Raw genomic sequence first — 25,429 nt, 5'->3', positions numbered from 1 at the left:
TTAAATTGCTTGCGTTAATCGATTATTCTTTCTGTGTTAATCGATTAAACTGGGGTTTTTTCAGCATTATAAGTTGTTTGCGAAAAGCGGATACTTTGACCGCTACACCTATTCAACCCCCTTCTAGGTGTATTTTAGCCACTAATACCTAACAGAAGGAAGTGATGAAACTATTAGATGATGGGATGATTTATCCCATATCTGATAGTAAGTGGGTTAATCATGTTCAGGTGGTCCCAAAGAAGGGGAGTATGACTATGGTTAGGAATGACAAGGATGAAGTAATCCCGACCATAACAGTCACTAGATGACGTACGTGCATTGATTACTAGAAACTGAACCAAGCTACTCGCAAAGATCACTTTCCTCTGCCATTCATGGACCAAATGATTGAGAGATTGGATGGACAAGAATTTTACTGTTTCCTGGATGGCTATTCTGGCTATAATCAGATCATTGTGAATCCCCAAGACCAAGAAAAAACAACTTTCACTTGTCCTTTTGGTGTCTTCACATACAAGAATATGCCATTTGGACTGTGCAATGCACCGGAAACATTTTAGAGGTGCATGTTTGCTATTTTTTCTGATATTGTGGAACAGTGCATTGAGGTTTTTATGGATGACTTCTCGGTCTTCAGGTCGTCATTAGAGAGCTGCTTGGCAAATCTCGACATCGTTCTACAATGATGTGTTGAGACAAATCTGGTATTGAACTAGGAGAAGTGTCACTTCATGGTGACTGAGGGAGTGGTCTTCGGACATAAGATCTCTTCCAAGGGCATCGAAGTTGAGAAGGAAAAGATTGAGGTCATCAAGGACCTTCCACCACCACTTAATGTAAAGGGAATTCGGAGTTCCTTGGACATGCAGGTTTCTATAGAAGGTTTATTAAAGACTTTTCTAAAATAGCAAAGCCACTCAGTAATCTTCTCAACAAAGATACTATTTTTCACTTTGATGTTGGGTGTGCCAAATCTTTTGAAACCTTGAAACAAAAACTGGCTTCTGCTCCTGTTATAGTAGCACTTAACTGGCATCTTGATTTTGATCTTTTGTGTGATGCTAGTGACTATGTTGTCGGTACGGTATTAGGACAGCGAAAGGCTAAATGTTTCCATGCTATACACTATGCTAGTAAGGTACTCAATGAGGCACAAGTTAATTATGCCACCACAGAAAAAGAATTACTAGCTATAGTGTATGCCTTGGAGAAATTTAGATCCTATTTGATTAGCTCAAAAGTCATAATTTTTACTGATCATGCTGCTAGAAAATAGTTGCTAACTAAATCGGACTCCAAGCCGAGATTATTGTGTTGGATTTTGTTATTGCAGGAATTCGACTTCGTGATCAAGGATAAAAAGGGGAGCAAAAATTATGTAGTAGATCATCTGTTGAGATTGGTCAATCAAGAGGTAACAGTGAGAGAGTCAGAGGTGGTGGAGGCGTTTCCTGATGAGAAACTTCTCTTGGTTCAGGAAAAGCCATGGTTTGATAACAAGGCTAACTTTAAAGCTGCAGGGGTAATTCCCGAAGAGTTGTCGTGGCACCAAAAGAAAAAATTCTTACGAGAGTCCCGTCAGTATGTATGGGATGACTCTCATCTTTTTAAGACTGGGTCGAATAGACTATTGAGAAGGTGTGTATCCACACAAGAGGCTAAGAGCATCCTATGGCACTGTCACAGTTCACGATATGGAGGGCACTTTAATGGAGAGAGGACAACTACAAAAGTCCTCCAATCTGGCTTCTACTAGCCTTCTGTATCCAAGGATGCACATCGGTATGCACAACAGTGTGATAAATGCCAGAGATCAGGCAGGATCTCTAAGAGGAATGGAATGCCATTGACAAACATTTAGGAAATTGAGGTGTTTGATTGCTGGGGGATTGACTTCATGGGACCATTTCCATCATCGTGATCACAAGTATACATTCTGGTGGCGGTGGATTATGTGTCCAAATGGGTAGAGGCCGTAGCTGCACAAAAGGATGATGCTAAGACTATGATCAAGTTTTTGAAGAGGAATTTATTCAATTGGTTTGGCACACCTCAGGTACTTATTAGTGATGGAGGATCACATTTCTGAAATTCATAATTGGAGAAGGTCCTACAACACTATGGGGTCTGACACATGGTAGCATCAACTTATCATCCACACAAAAATGGACAAGCGGAGGTGTCCAATAGAGAGATCAAGAGAATTATAGGAAAAACAGTGTCAACTATAAGGAAGGATTGGTCTCTTCGATTAGATGATGCACTATGGGCATACCAGACAGCATTCAAAGCACCCACTAGATTATCCCCATATCAACTAGTATATGGGAAGGCTTGTCATTTTCGTGTAGAGCTTGAGCATAAAGCATTCTAGGCCTCAAGTTTTTCAATCTGGATCTCAAAGCAGCAGGTGACCAAAGGAAACTTCAGTTGCAACATTTGGAGGAGATGAGGATCACTGCTTATGAGTCCTCCAAATTATACAAAGAGAAGGTCAAGCTGTATTATGACCGGAAGATCTGTCAAAAAGACTTCCGGGTGGGTCAGAGTGTACTGCTATTCAACTCCCGGATGAAGTTATTTCTGAGTAAACTGAGGTCTAAATGGTTAGGACCCTTCCTAATTAAGGAAGTTAAATCGCATGGTGTGATCGAATTGCAAGACACAGCGTCTCAGAGAAGCTGGATAGTCAATTGCTAGAGGGTGAAACCTTACTCGGATGGTGACGACGAGCGGCTCACCACAATCATCAAATTATCATAGGCATAACAGATCAAGCGTCGAGCTAATGACGTTAAACAAGCGTTAACTAGAAGGCAATCCAGCTTTATTTTTCGGCTTGCATAGGTTGTTAAAAAAAAGATGAATTCCTGGGTAATTCTCACCCAAGCGAGGGAGGCCTCGCTCAGGCGAGGAGAAGGACCTTTCAGTGCCAGGTCCCTTGCTTAAGCGAGGGAGGCCTCGCCCAAACAAGGAAGGTGACCTTCTAATTCCAGGTCCCTCGCTTAAGTGAGGGAGGCCTTGCCCAGGGGACATGAAGTTGAAATTTTTGGAAATGTTCTAAACAATCCTCGCCTAGGCGTGGCTGACAGGTCCATTTTTCTAGGATTCTCGCCCAAACGAGAGGCCATGAAATAGCTTTTAAAAACAGGGGTGAGGGATCCAACAGTCCAAGTTCTCCAAGAGTCCAAGTTCTCTTCTTCTTCATCAGTTAGTGAGCCTCTCCAAGTGTCCAAGTTCTCTTCTTCTTCATCAGTTAGTGCACACACATAATGTAAGTGCATTATTAGCATGTTGAACCCGTTATCTCTGTATTTGTGCATTTTGATAACTCTCATTTGTTTAGGCACATTTAGGTACCTTAGGCTGCTCTTGATGCTACTTTATCATTAGTATTGCATTGATTGTTGTTGTGTAACCATGAGTGTCCACATCAAGAAACCCATGGTTTCTAAGTGGGAACCCCAAATATAGTTCATAAAAGTGACACTCATGTGTTCGAGTTGGTTAAACGGTTGTAATAGTGACATGGTCGTAATGGATATTATTTGTGAATTAATTTTTTTAATGTCACTAACTACGTATATGGTTTTGTTGTGTTACAAGAGGAGAAAGTCCATTGCTAAAAATGATCCCCTCCTCCCAAGAAGTTGAAAGGATCATCGACCTCCCAAGCCCCAGAAGCGTTCGACATAACCAAATTCAAGAAGAAGGACAAGGAGGATCGATATATCATCCTCCTCAATTGGGTCTTTGTGCCAGAAAGGCGAGTGAACTTACAGATATGTATCATCCTCCTCAACTGGGTCGGCTGAAATGGTGGATATTGGCCACCACCAATGAGAAATTTGATCCAGAGGTAGTACGGGAATTTTATGCAAATGCTTACCGGCTGGAGGAGTGGGGATAAGAGCTAGCCTAAAAATCCTAGGAAAGAGGAAATATGGTGCTATTTGACAGAGATACAATCAATGACCTGTTGGGTAGCCCGTATGATGCAACAACCGAGGGGACCAAGGATGAGTACAACTGGATGATTTAGAAGTCTCATACTCTAGCCCAAGGCGGGTTCCATCTGAGTAACATCGCTCAGAAGTTGTGCATTCCTGGAAAATCTTACAACACTAACTCTGATGGCCACCCATTGAGGATTTACCGAAAACACATGACTTTGCTGGCCCAGTTGTGGATGATATTCCTCTTGCACAACATGATCCCAAATAGTCATGTATCATCTTTGCCACTGATTGACTGCCACCTTATCTATGCCATCCTCCACGGAAAGAATCATTTCATAGGAGATGTACAAAATAGTGGTGCTGTCTGGAAAGAAGGGTGCACTAGGATTCCCTTCTGTGATTACTGAATTGTGCGCACAACATGGGTTTGCGATGAACAGGATCGAGAAGATTAAACCTCCTATTATCTTGCAGTACATCACTCAAAAATGCAAAGAGGAGCCCGACCAAGATCAGGGCCAAGGATCATCTCAACCACAACCACCTCCACCCGAGTTAGTACACCCACAACCAATGCCACACTCGACACCATATCATGAGTTCTCCACACAAGAGCAGCTTCACCGGCTCACACTGCATATGGAGCATTTGGAGCTCCAAAATGAGATACTGAGACAAGGGCAGGTGTTCCAACAGCAAGGATTGTTTGCTGCTTTCCAGCATTTGAGTCATGGAAACCAATTCTGGGTATCCACAGACACTTTTATTCAACAGTTTCCTTGGCCTAGGGTTAGGGCTACATTTTCGGAGGGGTCAAGAGCTCCTGGACCTGCTGAAGATGGAACTGATTTTGTTGGTGATGTTGCTGATGATGATGTTGATGGTGATGCTAAAGATGACGTTGAATTTATGCTCTGATGAGGACTTTTGAGCTGAATGAAACTAGTTCCTCTGTTACTTGTTTTTTTATTTCTGTTTTTTAATTTAGGATGAATACTGACTGAGTTACTGTCTGGCCTACTGACTGAGTTATTGATTGTTTAATGAGTTACAGACTAATTTATAGAGTGACGTACTTAGTTACAGATTGAGTTACTGGCTGACCTACAGAGATACAAACTGAGTTATTGACTCACATACTGAGTTACAGACTGAGTGAGTGACTAACGTACTGAGTTTCAGACTTAGTTACTCACTACCATACTGAGTTACTGACTGGCCTACTGAGTGACAGACTGAGTTACTAACTGATGTACTGAGTTATGGAATGAGTTACTAACTGACCTATTCAATTACAGAATGTGCTACTGACTGACCTACTAAGTTATAGATTGAGGCACTGATTGACGTACTTAGTTATTGACTGAGTTACTGATTGACCTACTGAGTTAGAGACTGGTTATTGACTGACGTATTGAGTTACAGAGTGAGTTACTGACTAATGGACTGACTTACAGACTAAATTAATAATTGACCTACTCAGTTACAGACTGAGTTACAGACTGACGTAATGAGTTACGGACTAACATACTGAGTTACAAACTGAGTTACTGACTGACGTACTAAGTTACAGATTGAGTTACTGACTGACCTACTGAATTATAAACTGAGTTACTGACTAGCCTAATGAGTTATACACTGAGTTACTGACTGGCCTACTGAGTTAGAGACTGAGTTAGTGATTGACATACTGAGTTATAGACTGAGTAACTGACTAATGTACGGAGTTAGTGACTGGTTACTAACTGACGTACTGAGTTAGATACTGAATTACAGATTGGCCTACTGAGTTACTGAGTTACTGGCTGGCGGACTGAGTTAGTGATTGAGGTATTGACTGACTTACTAAGTTACAGACTGAGTTATTAATTGACTTACTGAGTTAGAGACTAAGTTACTGACTCACATACTGAGTTACAAACTGAGTTATAGACTGAGTTACTGACTCACTTAATGAGTTACTGAGTGACATACTAAGTTATAGATAGAGTTATTGATTGAATTACTGAGTTATAGATTGATTTACTGAGTTACTGACTGGGTTACTGACTAACTTACTCAGTTATAGACTGATTTATTGACTGACTTACTGAGTTACTGACTGACTGAGTTACTGATTGACTTACTAAGTTACAGGAACGGTGCGTTCCGAGGTGTGAAGTGGGAGAGAAGGGATTCTGAGTTACTGATTGACTTACGGAGTTACAAAATGAGTTACTGATTGACTAACTGAGTTATAGTCTTAGTTACTGAGAGACTTATTGAGTTACAGACTGTGTTATTGATTGACTTACTGGGTTACAAACTGAGTTACTGACTGACTTATTAAGTTATAGACTAAGTTACTGGCTTACTGAGTTACCTAGTGACTTACTGAGTTACTGACTGACTTACTGAGGTACAGAGTGAGTTACTGACTGACTTACTGAGTTACTGACTGACTTACAAACTAAGTTATTGTCTCACTTACTAACTTACAGACTGAGTTACTGACTAACTTATTGACTTACTGACTGACTTATTGAGTTACACACAGAGTTACTAATTGACTTACTAACTGTCTTAGTGAGTTACTAACTGAGTTATATGTTGAGTTAGTGACTGACTTACTGAGTTATAGACAGAGTTAGTGACTGAGTTACTAACTGACTTACTCAGTTACAGACTTACTGACTGACTTATTGATTGTCTTACTGAATTACTAACTGACTTATTGGCTGACTTACTGAGTTACAGACTGAGCTACTGGCTCACTTATTGAGTTATAGATTAAGTTACTGACTCACTTACTGAGTTACAGATTGAGTTACTGACTGACTTATTGAGTTACAGAATGTGTTACTAACTGACTTTCTGAGTTACAGACAAGGTTACTGACTGACTTACTAAGTTACAGAGTGATTTACTGAGTTATAGAGTGGGTGACTATCTGGCTTAGTGACTAACCTACTGAATTATACACTGATTTACTGACTGACTAACTGAGTTACAAACAGAGTTATTGACTGACTTATTGATTGTCTTATTGAGTTATTAACAGATTGACTTATTGAGTTACTAGCTAACTTACTCAGTTAGTGACTGACTTACTGAGTTACAAACTGAGTTATTGACTCACTTATTGAGTTGTAGACTGAGTTAGTGACTGACTTACTAAGATACTAAGTTACTCAGTTACATATAGAGTTACTAACTAACTTACTAACTGTCTTACTAAGTTATAAATTGAGTTAGTGACTGACTTACTGAGTTACACACTGACTTACAGAGTTATTGACTGACTTACTGAGTTACTAACTAACTTATTGACTGACTTACTATTTTATAGACCGAGTTACTAACTGAATTACTGAGTTGTAGAATGAGTTAATGTCTAAGTTACTGACTGGTTTATTGAGTTACCGACTGAGTTACTATCTCACTTACTGAGTTACTAATTGACTTACTGAGTTACTGACTATCTTACTGAGTTACTAACTAACTTATTGAGTTATAGACTGACTTACTGAGTTACTGAATCACTTACTAAGTTATAGACTGAGTTATGGACTAACTTAATGAGTTATTGATTGATTTACTAAGTTATACATTGAGTTAGTGACTAACTTACTGAGTTACAAATTGAGTTACTGAGTTACAGACTAGGTTATTGAGTTGCAGATTGAGTTACTTACTGAGTTACACATATAGTTACTTACTGACTTACTAAGTTATAGATAGAGTTATTGATTGACTTATTGATTGTCTTACTGAGTTATTAACTAACTTACTGACTCACTTAGTGAGTTACTTACTGACTTATAGAGTTACAGACTGAGTTACTAACTAACTTACCGAGTTATATACTGAGTTATTGACTGACTTTATGAGTTATAGATTGAGTTATTGACTGACTTATTGAGTGACTTACTGAGTTACAAATTGCATCAATGACTAACTTACTGAGTTATAGAGTGAGTTACTGACTAACTTACTGAGTTACAGATTGAGTTACTGACTGACTTATTGAGTTATAGACTATGCTACTAACTGACTTACTAAGTTAGTGACTGAGTAACTGATTGACTTACTGAGTTACAGACTGAGTAATTGATTGTCTTACTAAGTTACAGACTAAGTTACTGAATGACTTACTGGGTTAGAGACTTAGTTATCGTGTGACTTACTGAGTTACAGACTTAGTTACTGACTGACTTACTGAGTTATAAACTGAATTACTAATTGACTTATTGATTGTCTTTCTTAGTTACTAACTGACTTACTAAGTTACAAACTGACTTACTGAGTTACTGACTGACTTACTGAATTAAAGACAAAGTTATTGACTGACTTACTGATTTACAGACTGAGTTACCGACTGGCTTACTAAGTTACATATTGAGTTACTAGCTGACTTACTTTGTTACAGACTGAGTTACTGACTGACTTATTGAGTTATAGACTGAGTTACTGACTGACTTACTGAGTTACTATATGACTTACTGAGTTACAGACTGAGTTATTCACTGACTTACTGAGTTACTTACTGACTTACTGAGCTATAGACTGAGTTACTTACTGACTTACTAATTGTCTTATTGAGTTACTAACTGACTTATTGAGTTACTGACTAACTTAATGAGTTATTATCTCACTTACTAAGTTACAAATTGATTTACTGACTGACTTACTAAGTTATAGACAAAGTTAGTGATGTACTAATTGTCTTAGTGAGTTACTAACTGCCTTACTGACTGGGTTAGAGACTGAGTTATTGACTAACTTACTGAATTATAGACTATGTTACTGATTGACTTACTGAGTTACTGACTGACTTAGTGAGTTACAGACTGAGTTACTGACTGACTTAGTGATTGTTGTACTGATTTACTAACTGACTGACTTATTGAGTTAGTGACTGAGTTACTAACTCACTTACTGAGTTACAGACTGAGTTACTGAGTTACAAAATGAGTTATTGACTGACTTACTTTGTTACAACTGAGTTATTGACTGACTTACTGAGTTATAGAATGAGTTAGTGACTGACTTATTGAGTTATTGACTTATTGAGTTACAGGTTGAGTTAGTGATTGACTTACTTATTGACTTAGTGAGTTACAAACTGAGTTACTTACTGAGTTACTGACTGACTTACTGAGTTACAAACAAAGTTATTGACTGACTTACTGAGTTAAAGACTGAGTTACTGATTTATTTACTGTGTAACAGACTGTGTTACTTACTGACTGACTTATTGCGTTATAGACTGACTAACTTAGTGACTTACTTACTTATTTACTTATTGGCTTAGTAACTTACTGACTTACGTATTGACCGACAAAGTGACTGAATTACTAACTTTGTGACTTAGTGAGTTACTTTCTTGCTTATTGATTTAAAGACTTACTTAATAACTTATTGACTTAGTGATTTACTAACTTATTACTAACTTAGTGACTAAGTGACTTATTGAATGACTTAGTGACATACTCACTAACTTATTGAGTTACTAACTTAAAGACTTACTTATTAACTTACCTACTAACTTATTGAGTTTGTGATTCATTGACTTATTTAGTTTTATACTGACTAACTTACTGACTTAGTAATTTATTATCTTACTTACTTATTATTTCGATATATTTACACATAATTCTTATACTTCACCCTATGTTTTAACTCCTTTTTTTGTACTATATATATACACACGTTATCACTTTTTCCAAATCTTTTGATGTTTTAGAAATCAAATATACAATTATATTTTCCAACTATACACTTATTTTTTGCTCTTCTTTTTTTATAAACCAATATTAAATTCTTCGCATGCTACTCGGCTGTCCTTTATAGTGGATATGCAGAGGTTCTCCCATAAAAAAGTGTGACTAAATAGATTTGCTTATATTTTTACAAAAACTAAATAGAGTTCCATATTATTCAGCACTCATTAATCTGTGGGTTAAGTTGAGAAAATAAAGTCTAAACTGCTCCCAGTTTATTTCATGAATCATAGACATGAATACAACTGTCTCAATGTGAACAATAAACATTGAAAACAAATCCAACATACAATCAATGCAGAAGCAAACAAACCACATATATAATGGCTACTAATTCAATCATCAAACTGCGTCCATTTACTTTAATGCAAAACTCATGCGTCCTATGCATTAATGGCTGCTTGTAATTGTTCTAGACTTTTCCCCTTGGTTTCTGGCACCACTACGACTATAAATAATATGGCTAGTGCGTTGATTGCAGCATAAAGAATGAAGGTGCCTGAAAACAATAAACATAAGTGAATTTATAGTTGTACAGATTTCTTGAACTTCAAACTTTCCTTTCTATTATTATTCCTTAAGTGAAATGTAAGTGAAGAATATGGTTAGTACTTACCATAGGAGCTCCAGGTCATCAAAAAATTGAAAGTATAAGAACATAACCATGCACCAAACCAGTTCACCAATGTGGCTAAGCTTCCTGCCTGCCCTTTAATGTTGATAGGAAATATCTGTGAGAGAATGTGATAGTTCAGCAGGATTACACTAAAACTCTAGCTAGCTGTTTTAAGTTTTAGAAACTGAGACTATTTCAGCATTTAGTAGTTCTTAAGTACAACATTTATTTCCGAATTCCCTTCTCTCTTCTAAGTAGTACCTCAGACATCACAACCCATGGAATCGCTCCCATTCCTATTGAAAATGATCCTATGTAGACCTAATATCACCAAAAGAATAAAATTTAGATAATCTATGTCATATGGAGAATGAGTTATTTTTTGTGTGAGAAATCCAAGAGTACAGATCATACCAGTATGCCAGTTAAAGCAAGTGCAGGGACGGCCCCCACACTCACCTGTTCAGCCTGTTGCACACAATGATATCAATTTCACATAAATATGAGGATAAAAAACTGAAGTTGTAGGGTTCTTCGTTAGGATAATGCACCTTAAGATAGAATGCAACAGCTGTAAATATACAACCCATCACCAATCCTGATCCAGAGACCTAGAGAAAACCAAGAAAGAACAAAAAGAATATTATACATGGAGGGGATCTTGATAAATAAAAAATGTAAGTTTCGAAATTACCAGTAGTAGAGGCTTCCTACCAGCTTTATCTATCATTACTGCACCAAGACCTGTTATCACAACCTGCAAAACAAAAATCATGATGACTTAGTTCAAGGGAAACGAATATCAGTTTTTCCAAAACCTCTTGTGCAAGTTAGAACTAAGAACCTGAAGGCAAGCATATATTATAGACCCTATGGCGGAAGAAAATCCTACAACATAATAAATCAACAGTTATTCATTGCCAAAAGAAACTAATTCTTCATCAAGTTCATTCAAGTTTTCTCAGATTTTTTCAATGAGAACTGTAGCAGTGGTAATAATGTGTTATATGCAAATGTTTTTGTGCATGAAAGTATCATAGACTCTGAATGCAGAGTTGTGGTTAGAGCTATTCTCAACGTACCTGCTAGCTCAAAAATACTGCTCGTATAAAAGCAAACTCCGTTGATCCCCCCTAATTGCTGGCAGAGCATAAGCCCTATTCCAATCTGGTTATTATTGATATAAAATCACTAAAGATTTGCTTGGTACTACAAAAACATTAGAAGGTGAAAATTGAAATGTACATCATTTTCCCTCTATCTTTGAAGAAAGATGAAGTTAAATTATGGTGGCATTATAACATTATCCAAAAGGAAAAGAATGCAACTTCCAATCATAAGTTGGACATGGAGAGGCATAGTTACAGTGAGGGAGCGCAGATATCTTCTCTGAAACAATTCCACCAGGTTGGGTTTTGGAAAGCGTTCTAACGTAGCTATATAATCCTGTATGGTAGTGACAAAAACACCCTCTTAATGTGGTTATCTTTAGAATGCTTTATCTTCAAAGTCATAGAACTACGTTTGAAAAGATGAAGAATGATAAAGTGGATATAACAAGTAGAAATTTTCAATCCATAATTTATGATGTCATTTAATCTATTAAGCCAACTCCACTTAGTAGGACTATGAACCTTAATTTCTTGTGCCTCTTGAGAAATATCAGCATCTTTTCCTCGAAGTATCTGTAGTGCTTCCTCGAAATCTTTTTCACGTCCTCTCTTTGCCTGCACTGATTGGTTAATGGTAATCTAGATGCTATGTAAAGACATTAAAAAGAAAGAATATAATAGTTCATTTCTTACCAGCCATCTAGGAGACTCCGGAATTAAAAACAGACCCAAAAGCAATACAGCAGCAGGAATGAGGCCTGCAAATGCAAATGCAAATGCAAATTTAAGTTAAACGTCAAATTTTAGAACCAACTTCATTCTACCTAATTATTTGGGTTGCTGGAATTAGATTGAATGAGACTAAAACTCACCAGTTAATGCTAAAGCTCTCCATGAAAGTATTGTTCCAATCACATATGACACAGACACACCAGCTACGATCATGAACTACAATGTGAAAACAAAGACAAAAACTTAGGTATCTTTGCTACCTTCACTGCATGCTAGTTAGTACTTGGCTACTTGCTACCTATGATCTCAAAAGTTATACCTGATTTAAGGTAGTTAGTGCCCCTCGGAGATCTTTTGGTGCAATTTCTGCTATGAAGACAGGAACCTTTTATAATAATAATCCATCAAAAGATACGGTTCAGAATGTAGTAATAAATTGAACATGCTATTGTGTAAAGTAAAATCTTGTGAAATATCTAATCGAACTACAACCAACCACAAATGAAAAAACTCCCATTCCATATCCTGTTGCTAACCTCCCGATGTCCAAAGGCACTGGACCCTTTATAATATAAGAGGAAGGAAATCAAAAAATGTTTATATTATTAGGTCATAATCCTTGGAGAAAAGTAATAACATAAAACATATCCTAACAAGTTTGTAGTAAGAACCTCAGAAAAGTAAATAACTAGCCATCCTGCAACACAGAAAGCACTTGACACTCTCATTGACTGCATATATTCAGAGATAAGCTTGTTTAACATCTTACATATATACTCAAAACAAAAATATGAAGTTACAATGCAAGTTCATCACAAAGCAACTATCATAATTTCCCTCAACTTACCCCTTTTCGTCCAATAAAATCAGCAACAGGACCACTTGTTATTGCACCTAACATCGCACCGAAAGTCAAGATGGAGCCGAACAAGGAATACTGCACATACGAAAAGTCAAGATGGGCTAGTATGGAAGAGTACTGCACTGACTGACAAGATATCCATTACGAAGAGTATCCAGCTTCATGGGTATATAATTATGTAAGGACCATAAGTTTTCCATTTTTCATATAAGCTGTTTGTTACTCATTTTCATTATATCTCATATGATTGATCTCACTGATCTTAAAAGTGATAAAAAGTTGAATAAGTACTAGCTAATTACCTCTGCCAAAGAGAGACTCAGATCCTGTGTGATAGCATATTGAGTGGGAGATGAATAGCCGGCCTGCAAAAACAAAAAACAAAAAACAAAATCATTCTGCACATCACAGGGTAACACATGCCATGCCTATCAAAATAAACTATTGGTCCAATAAAGTAGCATGTCACTGTTACAAACAAAATGTTTAACCTTGTAGCAAAAACTTACACATGCTCCAAATTCATAAGAACCACAGACTGCGACAAAAGTAGTGAAGTAAACCATCCAAGGATTGTTTTTATGTTCCTGAATAAGTGGCTCTTTGATTGCCATGTTTACTTGTTGTGTATGCAATCAATAGTTCCTTCTTCAATTCCTTGAGGGCTTAAAATAAATTATATATAAAAATGATAAGCAATGAGTGTCCCACACAAAGCTGGCATTCATTTCATAATATCAATCAAAAACTTGACTCTGGACTTTCGTGTGAATACAAAACTCAACAGTTATCTTTACCACTTGGCTGCTGGTTGGTGTACTGTAAAAATACATTCAACCCCATCCATTCATAAAAAAGTTCATTTTAAAATGAGTAGTCACAATACATTCTACGTTGCAATCTATCATACAAGTTTTAAAAAATATTAATCCACATTGGTTTTTGTCGTTTCTCCAAATAAATTCTCATATATCTACATTCATGAAGATATGATAGTTTGTTTAGGGTGTTATATAATAGTCCTATTTTAAAATACAACCCGACCAACTCAACAAAACCATCACCTTACCATTTTTAATCACATATTTGTGAATTGTGAGGTTGGCATCGAAGTAGTTTTTTCAATACTTATAAACAAAATGAAAGAGTATAAGCTCAACCTATCTATCTTAGATTATCATAACAGATATATGTCTCACCCCTTATCATGCTTTCAAATTTAGATTAGTAACATCAGGAATATTCACTTGTTGTCCATCGACTACACCTTTCTACCTGATCTTAGGCCCATTTACTCACTTTTTCAGTTATTGTACATAAATTACCATGTTGGGTTTAAAATTTTGAAAATATACCCCTTATCAATCTATACACTGGTTAGAGTGGTAAATGTTAATATTAATATTAATATTGACTCTCCAAGATGCATATTAATATTATCACTTCGCTTTAACTAATTACATTTTTTTAAGATACAAAATTTAAAGTAATAATCTCACTTCTAAGAAAAGGGACCTATTACTTCATTTTATTTTATATTATTATGTCAAATGTGCCCTTTATTTCAATAAAAGGAACTATTTATAATTGAATTTAATAAAGAGTACTTAGATTTTTCTGAGAAATTTATTTCAATACAGTTATAATTTAAAATTAAGTCAAGCTAACTCATCCACTGCTAATATCCTATTCAAGTAATAATGAATATACATTACTATAATTATTTTTACTATTGATAACAATTTTCCATCATTAAAAATGACAAGCAACAATGAGATAAAATGTATAATAAAAGGGATATATATGATAACAATGATCTAAGGTTAGCCTTCAAGTTGATGATAATTAATGTAAAGTTATCTGAAAGAAACAATTCTAAAAATCCCATAATCATCTCACCATACACCTAACCACACCCTTTGATATTTTGTTTCACTTTTCTTTTTTTTTTTAATTTTAGACTCATGAAATTAATATATTTTTGAAAATAATAAATAAATATGGAGAAATGGCGAAAAAGAGAAAGTGAAGTTATAAAAGTGAGGTATGACCTAACCACCATCCTCCACTCTTTTGAGTCTCTGAAATTGATTAGGGTTTTGCTTCAATGCCATCAGATTAATATTCAGTATGGCGCCTAGTCGGAGAAAGGGCCTAGGTAAAGCAGCAACCGCCGCCGCTGCCGCCGCCGCTTGCCGCCAATGGAAGGTTGGGGATCTTGTACTCGCCAAAGTGAAGGGGTTTCCTGCTTGGCCTGCCACTGTATGTAACACCCTTTTTGTTACTACTTTCTTGGATTGGATTGTATTGCATGTTCCATTTATCAACCTTAGCTCTTATTTTTATTCATTGGTTTTCATGGATAATATTATTTTTTGAACAAGTTCTTTGCTGATGCCAGGTAAGTGATCCAGAGAAGTGGGGTTATTCCAAGGATTCAAAGAAAGTGCACGTTTATTTCTTTGGAACCCAACAAATGTATGTATTCAATTTCATGTCTCATTTACTGTTTATGCCATTCTCTTTGGCCTAGGGATATAATGCTATTTGCTAGCTAACTAGTCAGGTTTCGTTGATTGATATCTCGATGATTTACTATTTTCCGGAAATTTATTGGAGCTTGTCATCTTAATGAATAATTTTCCTTGATTAGGCAGGTATTGATATAATATTGTTTATATATCAAGATTGCTTTCTGTTTGAATGCACAACTGGATTATTTGAGAGTAATTGTCCACCTGAGGGCCCTTTTTTATAAAATATACAGCTGAAGTGATTTTATACCAGAGAAGCAACATATAAATATGCTTCTGTCATTGGTGGGTTTAAATGAGGGTAAACAAGAAATTTCCAAGTTTAGGTTAGGCTAAAATAGAAATTTGTTGAGTTTAAGAGAGGGTGAAATAGAGATCTGATAAGTTTAAGTAAGGGGTATAAGTGTAAAAGTGTTATTTCATAAAAGGGATATTCCATCTTTGAAGCCATGAATCACCGTTATTCATGTTTCGATCAGCCACTCTCAGCTGTAACTGCTGTGACATGGAAACACTCCTCGGCAGGTAGTGGACAGAGGCTCCATCCCACCCTGGCACTTTTAACCACTTCAGTACTTGGATTATAATACAAAAAAGTCTTATCCTTGGTTGAATTCTAGTCGATAGAAGCTTAGAAGTTTCTTAAAACCCTATATAAATTTAAATTGTAGTCTCTCAATATCATTTTCTTATTATGTGTCTTCAATTAAATACAATTTCACTCACAAAATTTTGCAGATAACATTTTCAGACATAGCACTGGTTCCAAATTTCATTCTTGCAAAAGAAATTGTCCTTTAAGCCTGAACTTTCAAACTTATCCAAATGCACAATATCAATGTCCTGCAAAAATTGTACATATAAATGTAATAGTAGTATATATGGTGCAAGTCATTGTGACTTGTAATTTGAGAGTAGGGATTCTAGTGATTTTATTTGGTTAGAAATGCTTTAGAATGTTGGATCCCAAGACAGGCTTTGTAATTGTGAATGCTTGTGTCCCAAATATTTTTGGTTCTTCTTGGTCCTATCTCTTTGTCTGCAAACAGTTTCCTGCTTCTGTTGTAAATGGTGAACTCTGGATTTAGTTGATCATTTTCTGAAGTGGTGGAAAGATACTATCTAGAGGTGTTGAAATTTGAATCTCTACTTATTTTAAGCTAACTGTAAGAGTTCTTATACATGTGTTGCAATGTGGAATATTTTGTAGTTTGAATCATAAGAAAGTATGACTTAACTTTTAAGCTTTTATACTATTTGTTAGCATCTCCTTATTTACCCATGTGCAAGCCTAAATTTTGTTCAGCTTGTAAGTTGTCGTAGTTTTGAAATAGTATATTGTGACGCAGAGCTTTCTGCAATCCTGCTGATGTTGAAGCATTTACTGAAGAGAAGAAACAGTCTCTTGTCAAACGTCGAGGAAAGGGTGCTGATTTTGTTCGTGCAGCACAGGAGATTATTAATAGCTATGAAAAATTAAAAGGAGAGGCCCAAGTTAATGAAACCAACTCTGGCGGTGAAGTTGCTAATGCAAATGTCTCATATCTAGTTGACCCATCTGCCAACTTAGGGTTAAAGGATAAGACAGATGCTCCTTTGGCACTTGGTTCAATAACGAAATCTTTGAATTCTGGCAAGCATGATGAACTAGTTTGTGCAGCTGAGGATGGCTTAGCTGTTGAACAGGGGGATGAATCTTATAATAAAGAGCCATCATTGGAGGAACCTATTGCTAACCCTGTTGCAACTATGAGTGTAAAATCATCTCTGCCCGTTACTTATGCTCATCAAAAAAGATCTCCAGACTTGAGCCTACAGGTCTGTACAACCCAGAGAAATGCATCATTTCATAGACCACAGGTCCTTAACTTTGTTGGACCTTTTAGTGATGGTGGAAATAGTGCTGGTAACATATCAGTTGATGTTACCCAGAATGTGTCTGTAAGAAGGAATAAACATATCAGGAAATCACATGATCTTCTTGGTTGTGTTGATGCTGATTCCTCACCATTTGCCTCCAATGGTAGCATGAAGGGCAAGGGTTCTGAAATTCTTACAGTCGATTCGGAGGCCTTTAACACAGATGACGGAAGTACAATAGATTCTAATTTTAGACGTGAATACTCTGAGACTATGGAGAGCCCCAGAGGCGAAATTGGGTTGAATGGAGGGCTTGATCTTAAAATAAAGGCTGTAGTTAATAAGAAGAAAAGAAAGTCAAACATGAAAAGGGAAACTAAAGATGCTGCGGAGCCAACCATTAGACTAGAGGAGGAGGCCGGTTCTCAAAATGCCAGTCAAAGTTCGCAGAACGTGTGTGGATATTCAATAGAGAGGTGCTCTGAGCAAGAAGGAGATGAACATTTGCCCCTGTTAAAACGAGCCAGAGTCAGAATGGGTAATGCATCATCCATGGAGGCAGAACTCAATAGCGGGGTACAAGATCAGGAGAAAAGCTGTAAGGAAGAGACCACTATCTCTCCGCTGCAAATAGCCACATCCTTGAATTGTGAAAGTGGTACTCTTGTTTATGTAGACTTACCAGCACAGAATGGAGCCATGGGTAACATTTTTCCTTCAAAGTTATTAGCTCCAAATTCTGAAACTGGGTCTCAGGTTTGTAAGATTGAGAAAGATCAAATGTTTGGCTGCTCCATGGATGGCGAAGCTGCTTTACCTCCATCTAAACGTCTCCATCGTGCTTTAGAAGCTATGTCTGCCAATGCTGCTGAAGAAGGTCAAGCTTGCATGGAATCATCATCCTCTGCAATGATTTCAACAGAGAACAAGTTATCTAAAGAAGTAAATAAGCAATTCACCAAGTTTGAACATCATGGAGCTGGCAAGGATGTCCTCCAGGCTACTAGAGACCAAGTTGGTGAAGACATGGTTGATTCTGTGGTTGCTCAGACTGATAAAACTGATTCAAAATTTCAGTTACATGGAAAAGTTTCTCCTAATGTTCATGTGAAATATTGTGAAGTTGGAAGCAATCAAGATTCACCAGGTGCACCATTGCCACCACATGATGATAACAGTATAAGACCCGAGAACCATTCAAATGCATCTGATACATCAGAACAAAATGGAATAAATCATGATCCTATGGAATGTGCTTGTGAAGGAGGTAAGTTGTTACCTCAAAATATTATTGATGTGCCTCAGGACAAGGTTGTTGTCTGTGAGGATTCTCGGTGCTTAAAGCAAGCAGTTGGTGACAGCAGCAAAGTTGATGACATGTAAGTTTAGTTTTAGATTGCTACACACCTACACCTTACTAGTTTTTGACCAGCTAATCGTCTTGGCAAAACAGAAAAGTAATGAAAAAATGAATCACTTTTACTGCCTGTTTGTTGGAATAGTACTACTATTTTTGTTGTTGTTCCTGTTATTATTATTGTTAGAGAACAATGCTCTTATAAAGAAACTAAAAGTTGAGCTTATGAAGAAGGCACTGAAAAAGCTTTTTCCACCTATTTTAAAAGCTGAAATTTTTAGGTTTTACAACAAATGTGCCCAAAAGTGCAATATGTTTTGGGTTTTGGTTACCCTTTCTGTTATTATTTTTGTTCCATATAGAGTTCGCTAGGATCATATGATGTACGTATGCTTTCCTCATTTATAGATCATACTTGTGTAAGTAGCTTGCATCCCAACCAAAACTCAACCAGTGGGGTCAGTTTGGTGGAATTGTATAGGGTAAACATATATCTTAATCAATGTTTTAAAGAGAGTGAACAGGAAAAGAGAGTAATTGCTTAATGAAACTGATCTATGCTGCATTTCTTTCAATTCAAGAAAGTTCACGTGTATTCTTTAATTTCAGGTGTGAGGTTGTGAAAGAGGTAATATTTAAAGGACAGAAGGAGGATAGGAGTTCTGTTTCAATATCAAATGATTGTTCAGGTGAAAAGGGTAATTTAGGAATCCAGTCACAAGGATCACCCCCAAATACATCAGTTTGTAATGTTTCTACATCAAACAGTAGTAATATCCTTCAAAATAGAAGTTGTAGCCCTGATGTACACCAGAAGCAAACTTTATCTGGTCCTGTTGATGGATGGAAAGATGATTTTGTGGAAAATCAAGGGGTAAGGTTGATGGGGAAGTCAGCTGAAGCAAGACATGCTGCTTTGGTATACTTTGAAGCAATGCTTGGGACATTGACAAGGACAAAGGAAAGTATTGGCCGAGCAACACGTATAGCTATCGACTGTGCAAAGTTTGGCATTGCAGCTAAGGTAATATAAATTGTTTATTTCTTTTCTTGCTCTACTTCTGCACAACATGTTTAATCATTGAATTGTGAATAGTATTCAATTTAGATTAGTTTTACTTAAATCCTGGCAAATGCATCTATTTCCCTGTGTTATATTAAATTGGGTTTGGATTCATTCATGTGTTTTTGTTCTCGTGATACACATGCCTCTTCTATTGATTAATTATCTTGTTTTATGACTCCTTTACTTTAGTAATATCTTGATCTCGGTTACATGTATTGAACGATGTCATAATGCTCTGCCAAAAATCATTATATGTGAGGTTATAAACTGAAGAAAGAAACACAGCAAAATGAAGAGGTAAAGTTTTGCCTCTTTTTCTTGGTTTATAGGTTTTTTTTACTAACTTATAAAAAGTTCTTATATAGCCAAAATAAGCAAAAGCAATCTATACCGAGCATAGGCTGAGCGGGAACAACTTTTATGTCTCATTTGTCCTTGTTCTTCAACATGACCTTGATTTTCTTTACCCTATAGGTACAGGATGTATATAGAAGGTTGATTGGAGACTTTTGTTTGATATTAACCATATTGTGTCTAGGTGGAATTTGGATTCCTATAGGAGAGGTAACATTTGGGTTTGTTGTGGCCAACAATTTGGCTTTGATCTTGAAGATTGTATTGTGCTTGTGGGGGTGCCCTTAGATTTTGTTTTGTTTGTAATAAACTGTCATCTCAAAATGATTTATGGTAGAGCATTATGGTGTCGTTCGATCTATGTAGCCGACCCCACCTAGTGGGATAAAGACTTGGTTGTTGTTGTTGTAATAGAACTGTCATCTCAAAATGAACTATCACTAATTTTAGTATTTATAAATGGAAATGGAGGAATATCTACACAGACGATGTATTCCTTTGAGACTAGAAAGAAATACCACTAGGAATGTAAAAGAAGTATAGAGAAGTAAAAGAAAAAATCCCCCGATTGCCAGAATTGAGAACCCAAGCCTCAAGGCCGAAAATCCTCAATAGTCCTTTCTCCCTCCCTCTCTGGCTTCCAACCCCTTCCATAATCGTTTCCCCTTGTGTGTGAATGCATTACTAACCTTCCCCCTCTCCCTCACACATGTCACTTAAACAAGCCCGTTATTGACTTGGTTGTCACTTGTCCTAGGTCTCTATCAGTATGTTGTGGGTTCCTTAATCAGGATATTGTTTTTCTTTACCCTCAACTTTGGATTGCCAACTTAGGAGAGAGGATAAACGATAGAGGGTTAAAGCACTTTTAAAATCATTGTAGTTACAACTCATAAGTGTATAAAATCTTACTTCAAATTCTGATGATCAGAAATATGGTCTAGGAAATCATGGGATGTTATAGTTACATGATGTGAAGTTGTTAAGACCACACTTTTGGCAAGGTCATCACTTTTTAGTCTCAGTTATTCCGTTTGCAAGAATTCTGGACCTTATAAAAGTTTATAATGTCTCTTCTTAATTATATATGTGTGTTTGGGGGGTTGGGCTGTGGGGTATTTTCTAGATTTTGGAAATTCTTGTCCACAATCTGGAAACTGAGTCAAGCCTGTGCCGGAGGGTGGATCTGTTATTTCTAGTTGATTCTATTGCTCAATGTTCCCGAGGTTTGAAAGGTAATTCTTTATCACTCTGTGATTCTTTAATCTTTCTGACTAATAGAAAAGAACGAACATGTGCATGTATTTGTTGATCAAACTTATACGAATACATGCATATTTTTGTGTCAATAATATATGCTGATGTTTAAGATATATCTATTTTCCAGGTGATGTTGGTGGAGTATATCTCTCTGCTATGCAATCAGTCCTGCCACGCCTAGTGTCTGCTGCTGCTCCTGCTGGAAGTGCTGCTCAAGAAAATCGCAGGCAATGTCTTAAGGCAAGTTAAAGCTTCCTGCTTCCTGAAATTAATCATGTATTCTGTTTTGTCTTTTCGTACATCTTTCTTTTGGGTCACAATCTCTGTTAACCTTTCATCATAATTGTGTAGGTTTTAAGGCTTTGGTTGGAGAGAAGAATCCTACCAGAATCCATTATTCGCCATCATATCAGAGAACTAAACTCATATATGACTTCAGCTTCTGCAGGTGTCTATTCACGACGTACATTAAGAACAGAGAGGCCTTTTGATGACCCTGTTAGAGAAATGGAGGGTATGCTTGTTGACGAATATGGAAGGTTTGAATTTGTTAGTATAAAGTTTGACTTTCCTATTCCCTCTTGTGCTCTGTGTGTTTATGTAAATTGCATTTGATCTGGCAGCAACTCAAGTTTTCAGCTACCTGGATTTTGCATGCCCCGGATGCTTAAAGATGAAGATGAAGGGAGTGATTCCGATGGAGCGAACTTTGAGGCTGTCACGCCTGAGCATGATTCTGAAACTCCTGATATGCAAGAAACGTCTCATGTAATTGAAAAGCGCAGGCATGTATTGGAAGATGTTGATGGTGAACTTGAAATGGAAGATGTTGCCCCCTCTGTTGATATTAGATTGAATTCAACTTATAATGTTAATGGAGGAAATGCCACACCATTAGCGAAGAATACTCCTCTGATACAGGGGCGACCATCTACCCCACCCCCACCATCATCTCCTCCTCCTCCTCCACCACCACCACCACCACCACATCCTCCTCTACCTCCACTCCCACCTCCCTATGCATTGCATCTCGTGTCAGCTACCCCCAATCCATATCGTGCTGCAATTGATTCAAAATTTTATATGGATTCACAGGTATGTTTCACAGCTTTACTTGGGATTTTACTATTCGTCCAAACAATGGCAGCAAGAAGTGACGAGTAGTGTTATACACTGCTTACGTTCTACTTGTGCTCATAATTGCAGACTCTGAAAGACAACACGCTCCTCTCCATAGCTGAACCATTGACTGCACCAAGAAATAGCCAACTTATAAATGATGCAGTGCAGCACAACATGCAGATGCAGATACCTAACTCCACATGCTCTTTTAATTCCTTCCCGGTACAATCATTGGCTAATTTTGATGGTGTTAGTATCCATAATAAAGGTTACCCATTACTGCCCCCTTACCATATTCCATCCAATCAATTTTCTTTTGTTAATGGAGAATGTGTGAAGCCTCCTCAGAGGGACGTTCCACCACCCTCTTCATACTCCAATAACCACTTTGTGCAGAGCAATAGCATGGAAAGAGAGAATTTCTATAACAATCATGAGAGATTAAGGCCACCTCCTCCATATCATCAAAGTGAGAGATGGAATGTTCCTGCACCATATTCTGGTAAGATTGTGATGACTGATGATTCCAAGGTTTGCTTTGGTTACATGTGTATATTCATATTATATTAAAAACTATCTTTTTCATGTGACTTGTCTCCAGGTCCTCAGTATCATCATGATAGAGGAGGCCCGCCAGCTCCTTATGGTTGTCATCCATGTGAACCAACTAGATTACCAGGCCATGTGTGGAGGTTTCCTCCTCCGCCTGCGGATGACAGGGACTATATGCCTTTTAGGCAACCCTAAGAAGATGTAATTCCAGTATCAAACCGAGGTGTGTACCCTTTCTGTTAGCAAGTCTTATGTATCATCAGAAGATTTATATTTTTTTTATATGCTTCTTTCCTTTGAATTCTGGGGTATTACAGTAAGGTTTTCAGATTCTTTTTTTCCCGGCCCAGGATTCAGGCCTCCAAGTTGAACATAAGTCACAATGAAATGAAAGCTAAAGCTCATTGTGTGTTTGGTATTATGACTCACATTTTGGCGTGGCCTCTGGCTGGCTATGTATAGAAGAGGTGACTTCGACTCCATCTTTCTGTTCATTAAAGAATGTTTGGAGGGAAGTTGAGCATAATCTGCACAGGATATGGCATAATCTGCTAGATTATTTTTGTATATACAATACCATTAGCCTCTTCTGCGAAATGCAGAGGAACCCATTGTAGAGGTGTAACTTTATCTTGGTTGTCATGTATCTAAAATGTTTTTTTTTTATTTATAATTTATTTCATGGAAGCTCTTATAGATGTTAGATCAATATATTTATAAATTTTTGTAGGGGTTGTTTCTTGAAATTGTTTTCTTATATATTCAAAAAACTTATTGGTATCTTTTAGGCTGGGTGATGACAATAAAACCATGCCTAGAATCTGGCTTGTTGGAATTTATTAAGGTAGTTGGCACGTTCAGCTATTAGTAGTTGTTCTATGTAAATCATGCTCTCATGACTTTCTTTCATATGTAATATTACATTTTGGCTCTATCCACAATGTCATTTGGTTAAATTGATGTATATTAGCACATGTGATATGGAATTTTAATCAGCTATCATATTAATAACTGGTTGCATTGGTCAGGTGTTGTTAGTGTTGTAACACGAAGGCCTCGAGTTCTACACCCATATGAGGGTGAGGTTTGTGCAATGGTAAGATTGTTTTCAAAACTAAGTGAGACTTGATTTAAAAACTTGTTTTTAATTCTTTTGATGACACTTTGAAATTTTAAATTTCTGAATATGCATGAACTTAAACGTTTTTTTTTTCAAAACAAATTATCCACCTTCATATAATTATGATTATGATTTATTTGCTGTTCTTAATATCTACTTGCATCAGAGATAAATTGCTGGTAGAGATGTTGCCTTCTACCATCCATGCCAAAAAAATTGTGTTTGTGTTGTCACATAAATGATGTTTAATTTGGTTAAGTGCATCAATCTTGACTAATTAAAATAATAATGCTTACATAAATTTACTTTAAAGAAGCATTAACTACAACTTATGGACACTAAAATTTTCATTATTATATTAGTGTCAATGGACACCCCATTGACTCACAATCTTATTTTTTTTAATATTAAGTGTAGACATAAAGTTTATAATATTATGAGCACTAAAAATGTTGACATGATCATCAAAATTAATACATTTTAATACCTAAGAAATAGGCGTCTAAATATATTATTTTAAAAATACTTTATTCTGACATAAAACTATCATAATATAATATTTAAATATTATTGAATTCCAACAAACAACTCTATATTATTTATTTAGTAAATTACACTTATATTCTCGAAATTTTAGTCAAATTATATACATTATCCCTTTTTTCTATGGTTTTATGAAGCCGGTACCCACATTAACTATCCCAAGAGTAGAGACAAATTTAATGTTTAAACAAAAAATAATTATAAGTGTAATTAAGTTAAATAAAATATGATATATTGTGATGAAAACTCTAGATAATATGAGTTGATATATGTTTGTTATTTTTTATTCGTTACAATATAAAAGTGTTTTAAATAATATTTTCTTTAAAATTATTGATATATTTTGTAACGATATAAAAATAGAAGATACATTTGACTTATACACAACTTAAATTTCATATTTTGTTTAAGTACACTCATCATTTTTACAACAATACTTAATAAATAATGTAAGGAAATAAATATGAGTGATTTGTGCAGATAAAAAAATAATTTATATCATTTCAGTAGGTGCAGTACTGTTGTTTATTTGATATTCTGACTTTGTGATGTCATCTGACACCACAATATTTAATGTCTGATAACACATACTATGAAAAAGGGAAGTTGAATACC

The 25,429-nt window shown here is 36.3% G+C and overlaps 2 protein-coding genes and 1 long non-coding RNA gene across 5 annotated transcripts; 1 reads left to right on the top strand and 2 right to left on the bottom strand.

Moving 5' to 3' along the window:
- On the bottom strand, positions 9,918-13,718 carry LOC109348484 (sugar transporter ERD6-like 7). Its single transcript, XM_019588958.1, has 18 exons — positions 13,556-13,718; positions 13,349-13,411; positions 13,032-13,121; positions 12,856-12,915; positions 12,681-12,746; positions 12,504-12,569; positions 12,325-12,400; positions 12,146-12,210; positions 11,975-12,067; positions 11,706-11,786; positions 11,423-11,507; positions 11,185-11,228; positions 11,035-11,097; positions 10,892-10,951; positions 10,755-10,808; positions 10,602-10,661; positions 10,341-10,455; positions 9,918-10,223 (listed from the first exon to the last, which is right to left on the bottom strand). The coding sequence occupies exons 1-18, from the start codon at positions 13,658-13,660 to the stop codon at positions 10,108-10,110; spliced, it is 1,362 nt and encodes a 453-aa protein (XP_019444503.1). The 5' UTR covers positions 13,661-13,718; the 3' UTR covers positions 9,918-10,107.
- On the top strand, positions 15,034-23,876 carry LOC109348483 (protein HUA2-LIKE 3-like). Of its 3 annotated transcripts, none has more exons than XM_019588955.1 (12): positions 15,034-15,308; positions 15,448-15,524; positions 16,930-18,819; positions 19,407-19,821; positions 20,338-20,427; positions 21,344-21,452; positions 21,605-21,717; positions 21,829-22,016; positions 22,101-22,572; positions 22,684-23,101; positions 23,201-23,373; positions 23,495-23,876. In XM_019588955.1, exons 1-11 carry the CDS (start codon positions 15,177-15,179, stop codon positions 23,344-23,346), a joined length of 4,050 nt encoding a protein of 1,349 aa, XP_019444500.1. In that variant the 5' UTR covers positions 15,034-15,176; the 3' UTR covers positions 23,347-23,373; positions 23,495-23,876. The 3 variants fall into 3 exon arrangements, with proteins under 3 accessions (XP_019444500.1, XP_019444501.1, XP_019444502.1); XM_019588956.1 differs by having other exon boundaries at positions 23,201-23,374; positions 23,481-23,876; XM_019588957.1 differs by lacking the exon at positions 20,338-20,427 and having other exon boundaries at positions 15,039-15,308; positions 23,495-23,875.
- Positions 23,817-24,232, bottom strand: LOC109348486. The gene is made up of 2 exons (XR_002107736.1): positions 23,961-24,232; positions 23,817-23,921 (listed from the first exon to the last, which is right to left on the bottom strand). It is a non-coding gene; the product is annotated as an uncharacterized LOC109348486 (long non-coding RNA).

The sequence above is a fragment of the Lupinus angustifolius genome, chromosome LG05 (genome assembly GCF_001865875.1).
Source record: "Lupinus angustifolius cultivar Tanjil chromosome LG05, LupAngTanjil_v1.0, whole genome shotgun sequence".
NCBI lineage: Eukaryota > Viridiplantae > Streptophyta > Magnoliopsida > Fabales > Fabaceae > Lupinus > Lupinus angustifolius.
Note: the sequence above shows the minus strand (reverse complement) of the source record. Positions and strands in the feature narration are given on the sequence as shown.

Coding starts and splice junctions, on each gene's coding strand:
- LOC109348484 (XM_019588958.1), bottom strand. CDS start 13,660: ATGGCAATCAAAGAGCCACTTATTCAGGAACATAAAAACAATCCTTGG. Junction 11,229..11,422: donor CAGTATTTTTGAGCTAGCAG/GTACGTTGAGAA, acceptor ATTATGTTGTAG/GATTTTCTTCCGCCATAGGG. Junction 10,662..10,754: donor TTGCTTTAACTGGCATACTG/GTATGATCTGTA, acceptor TGGTGATATTAG/GTCTACATAGGATCATTTTC.
- LOC109348483 (XM_019588955.1), top strand. CDS start 15,177: ATGGCGCCTAGTCGGAGAAAGGGCCTAGGTAAAGCAGCAACCGCCGCC. Junction 18,820..19,406: donor AGCAGCAAAGTTGATGACAT/GTAAGTTTAGTT, acceptor CTTTAATTTCAG/GTGTGAGGTTGTGAAAGAGG. Junction 21,718..21,828: donor ATCGCAGGCAATGTCTTAAG/GCAAGTTAAAGC, acceptor ATAATTGTGTAG/GTTTTAAGGCTTTGGTTGGA.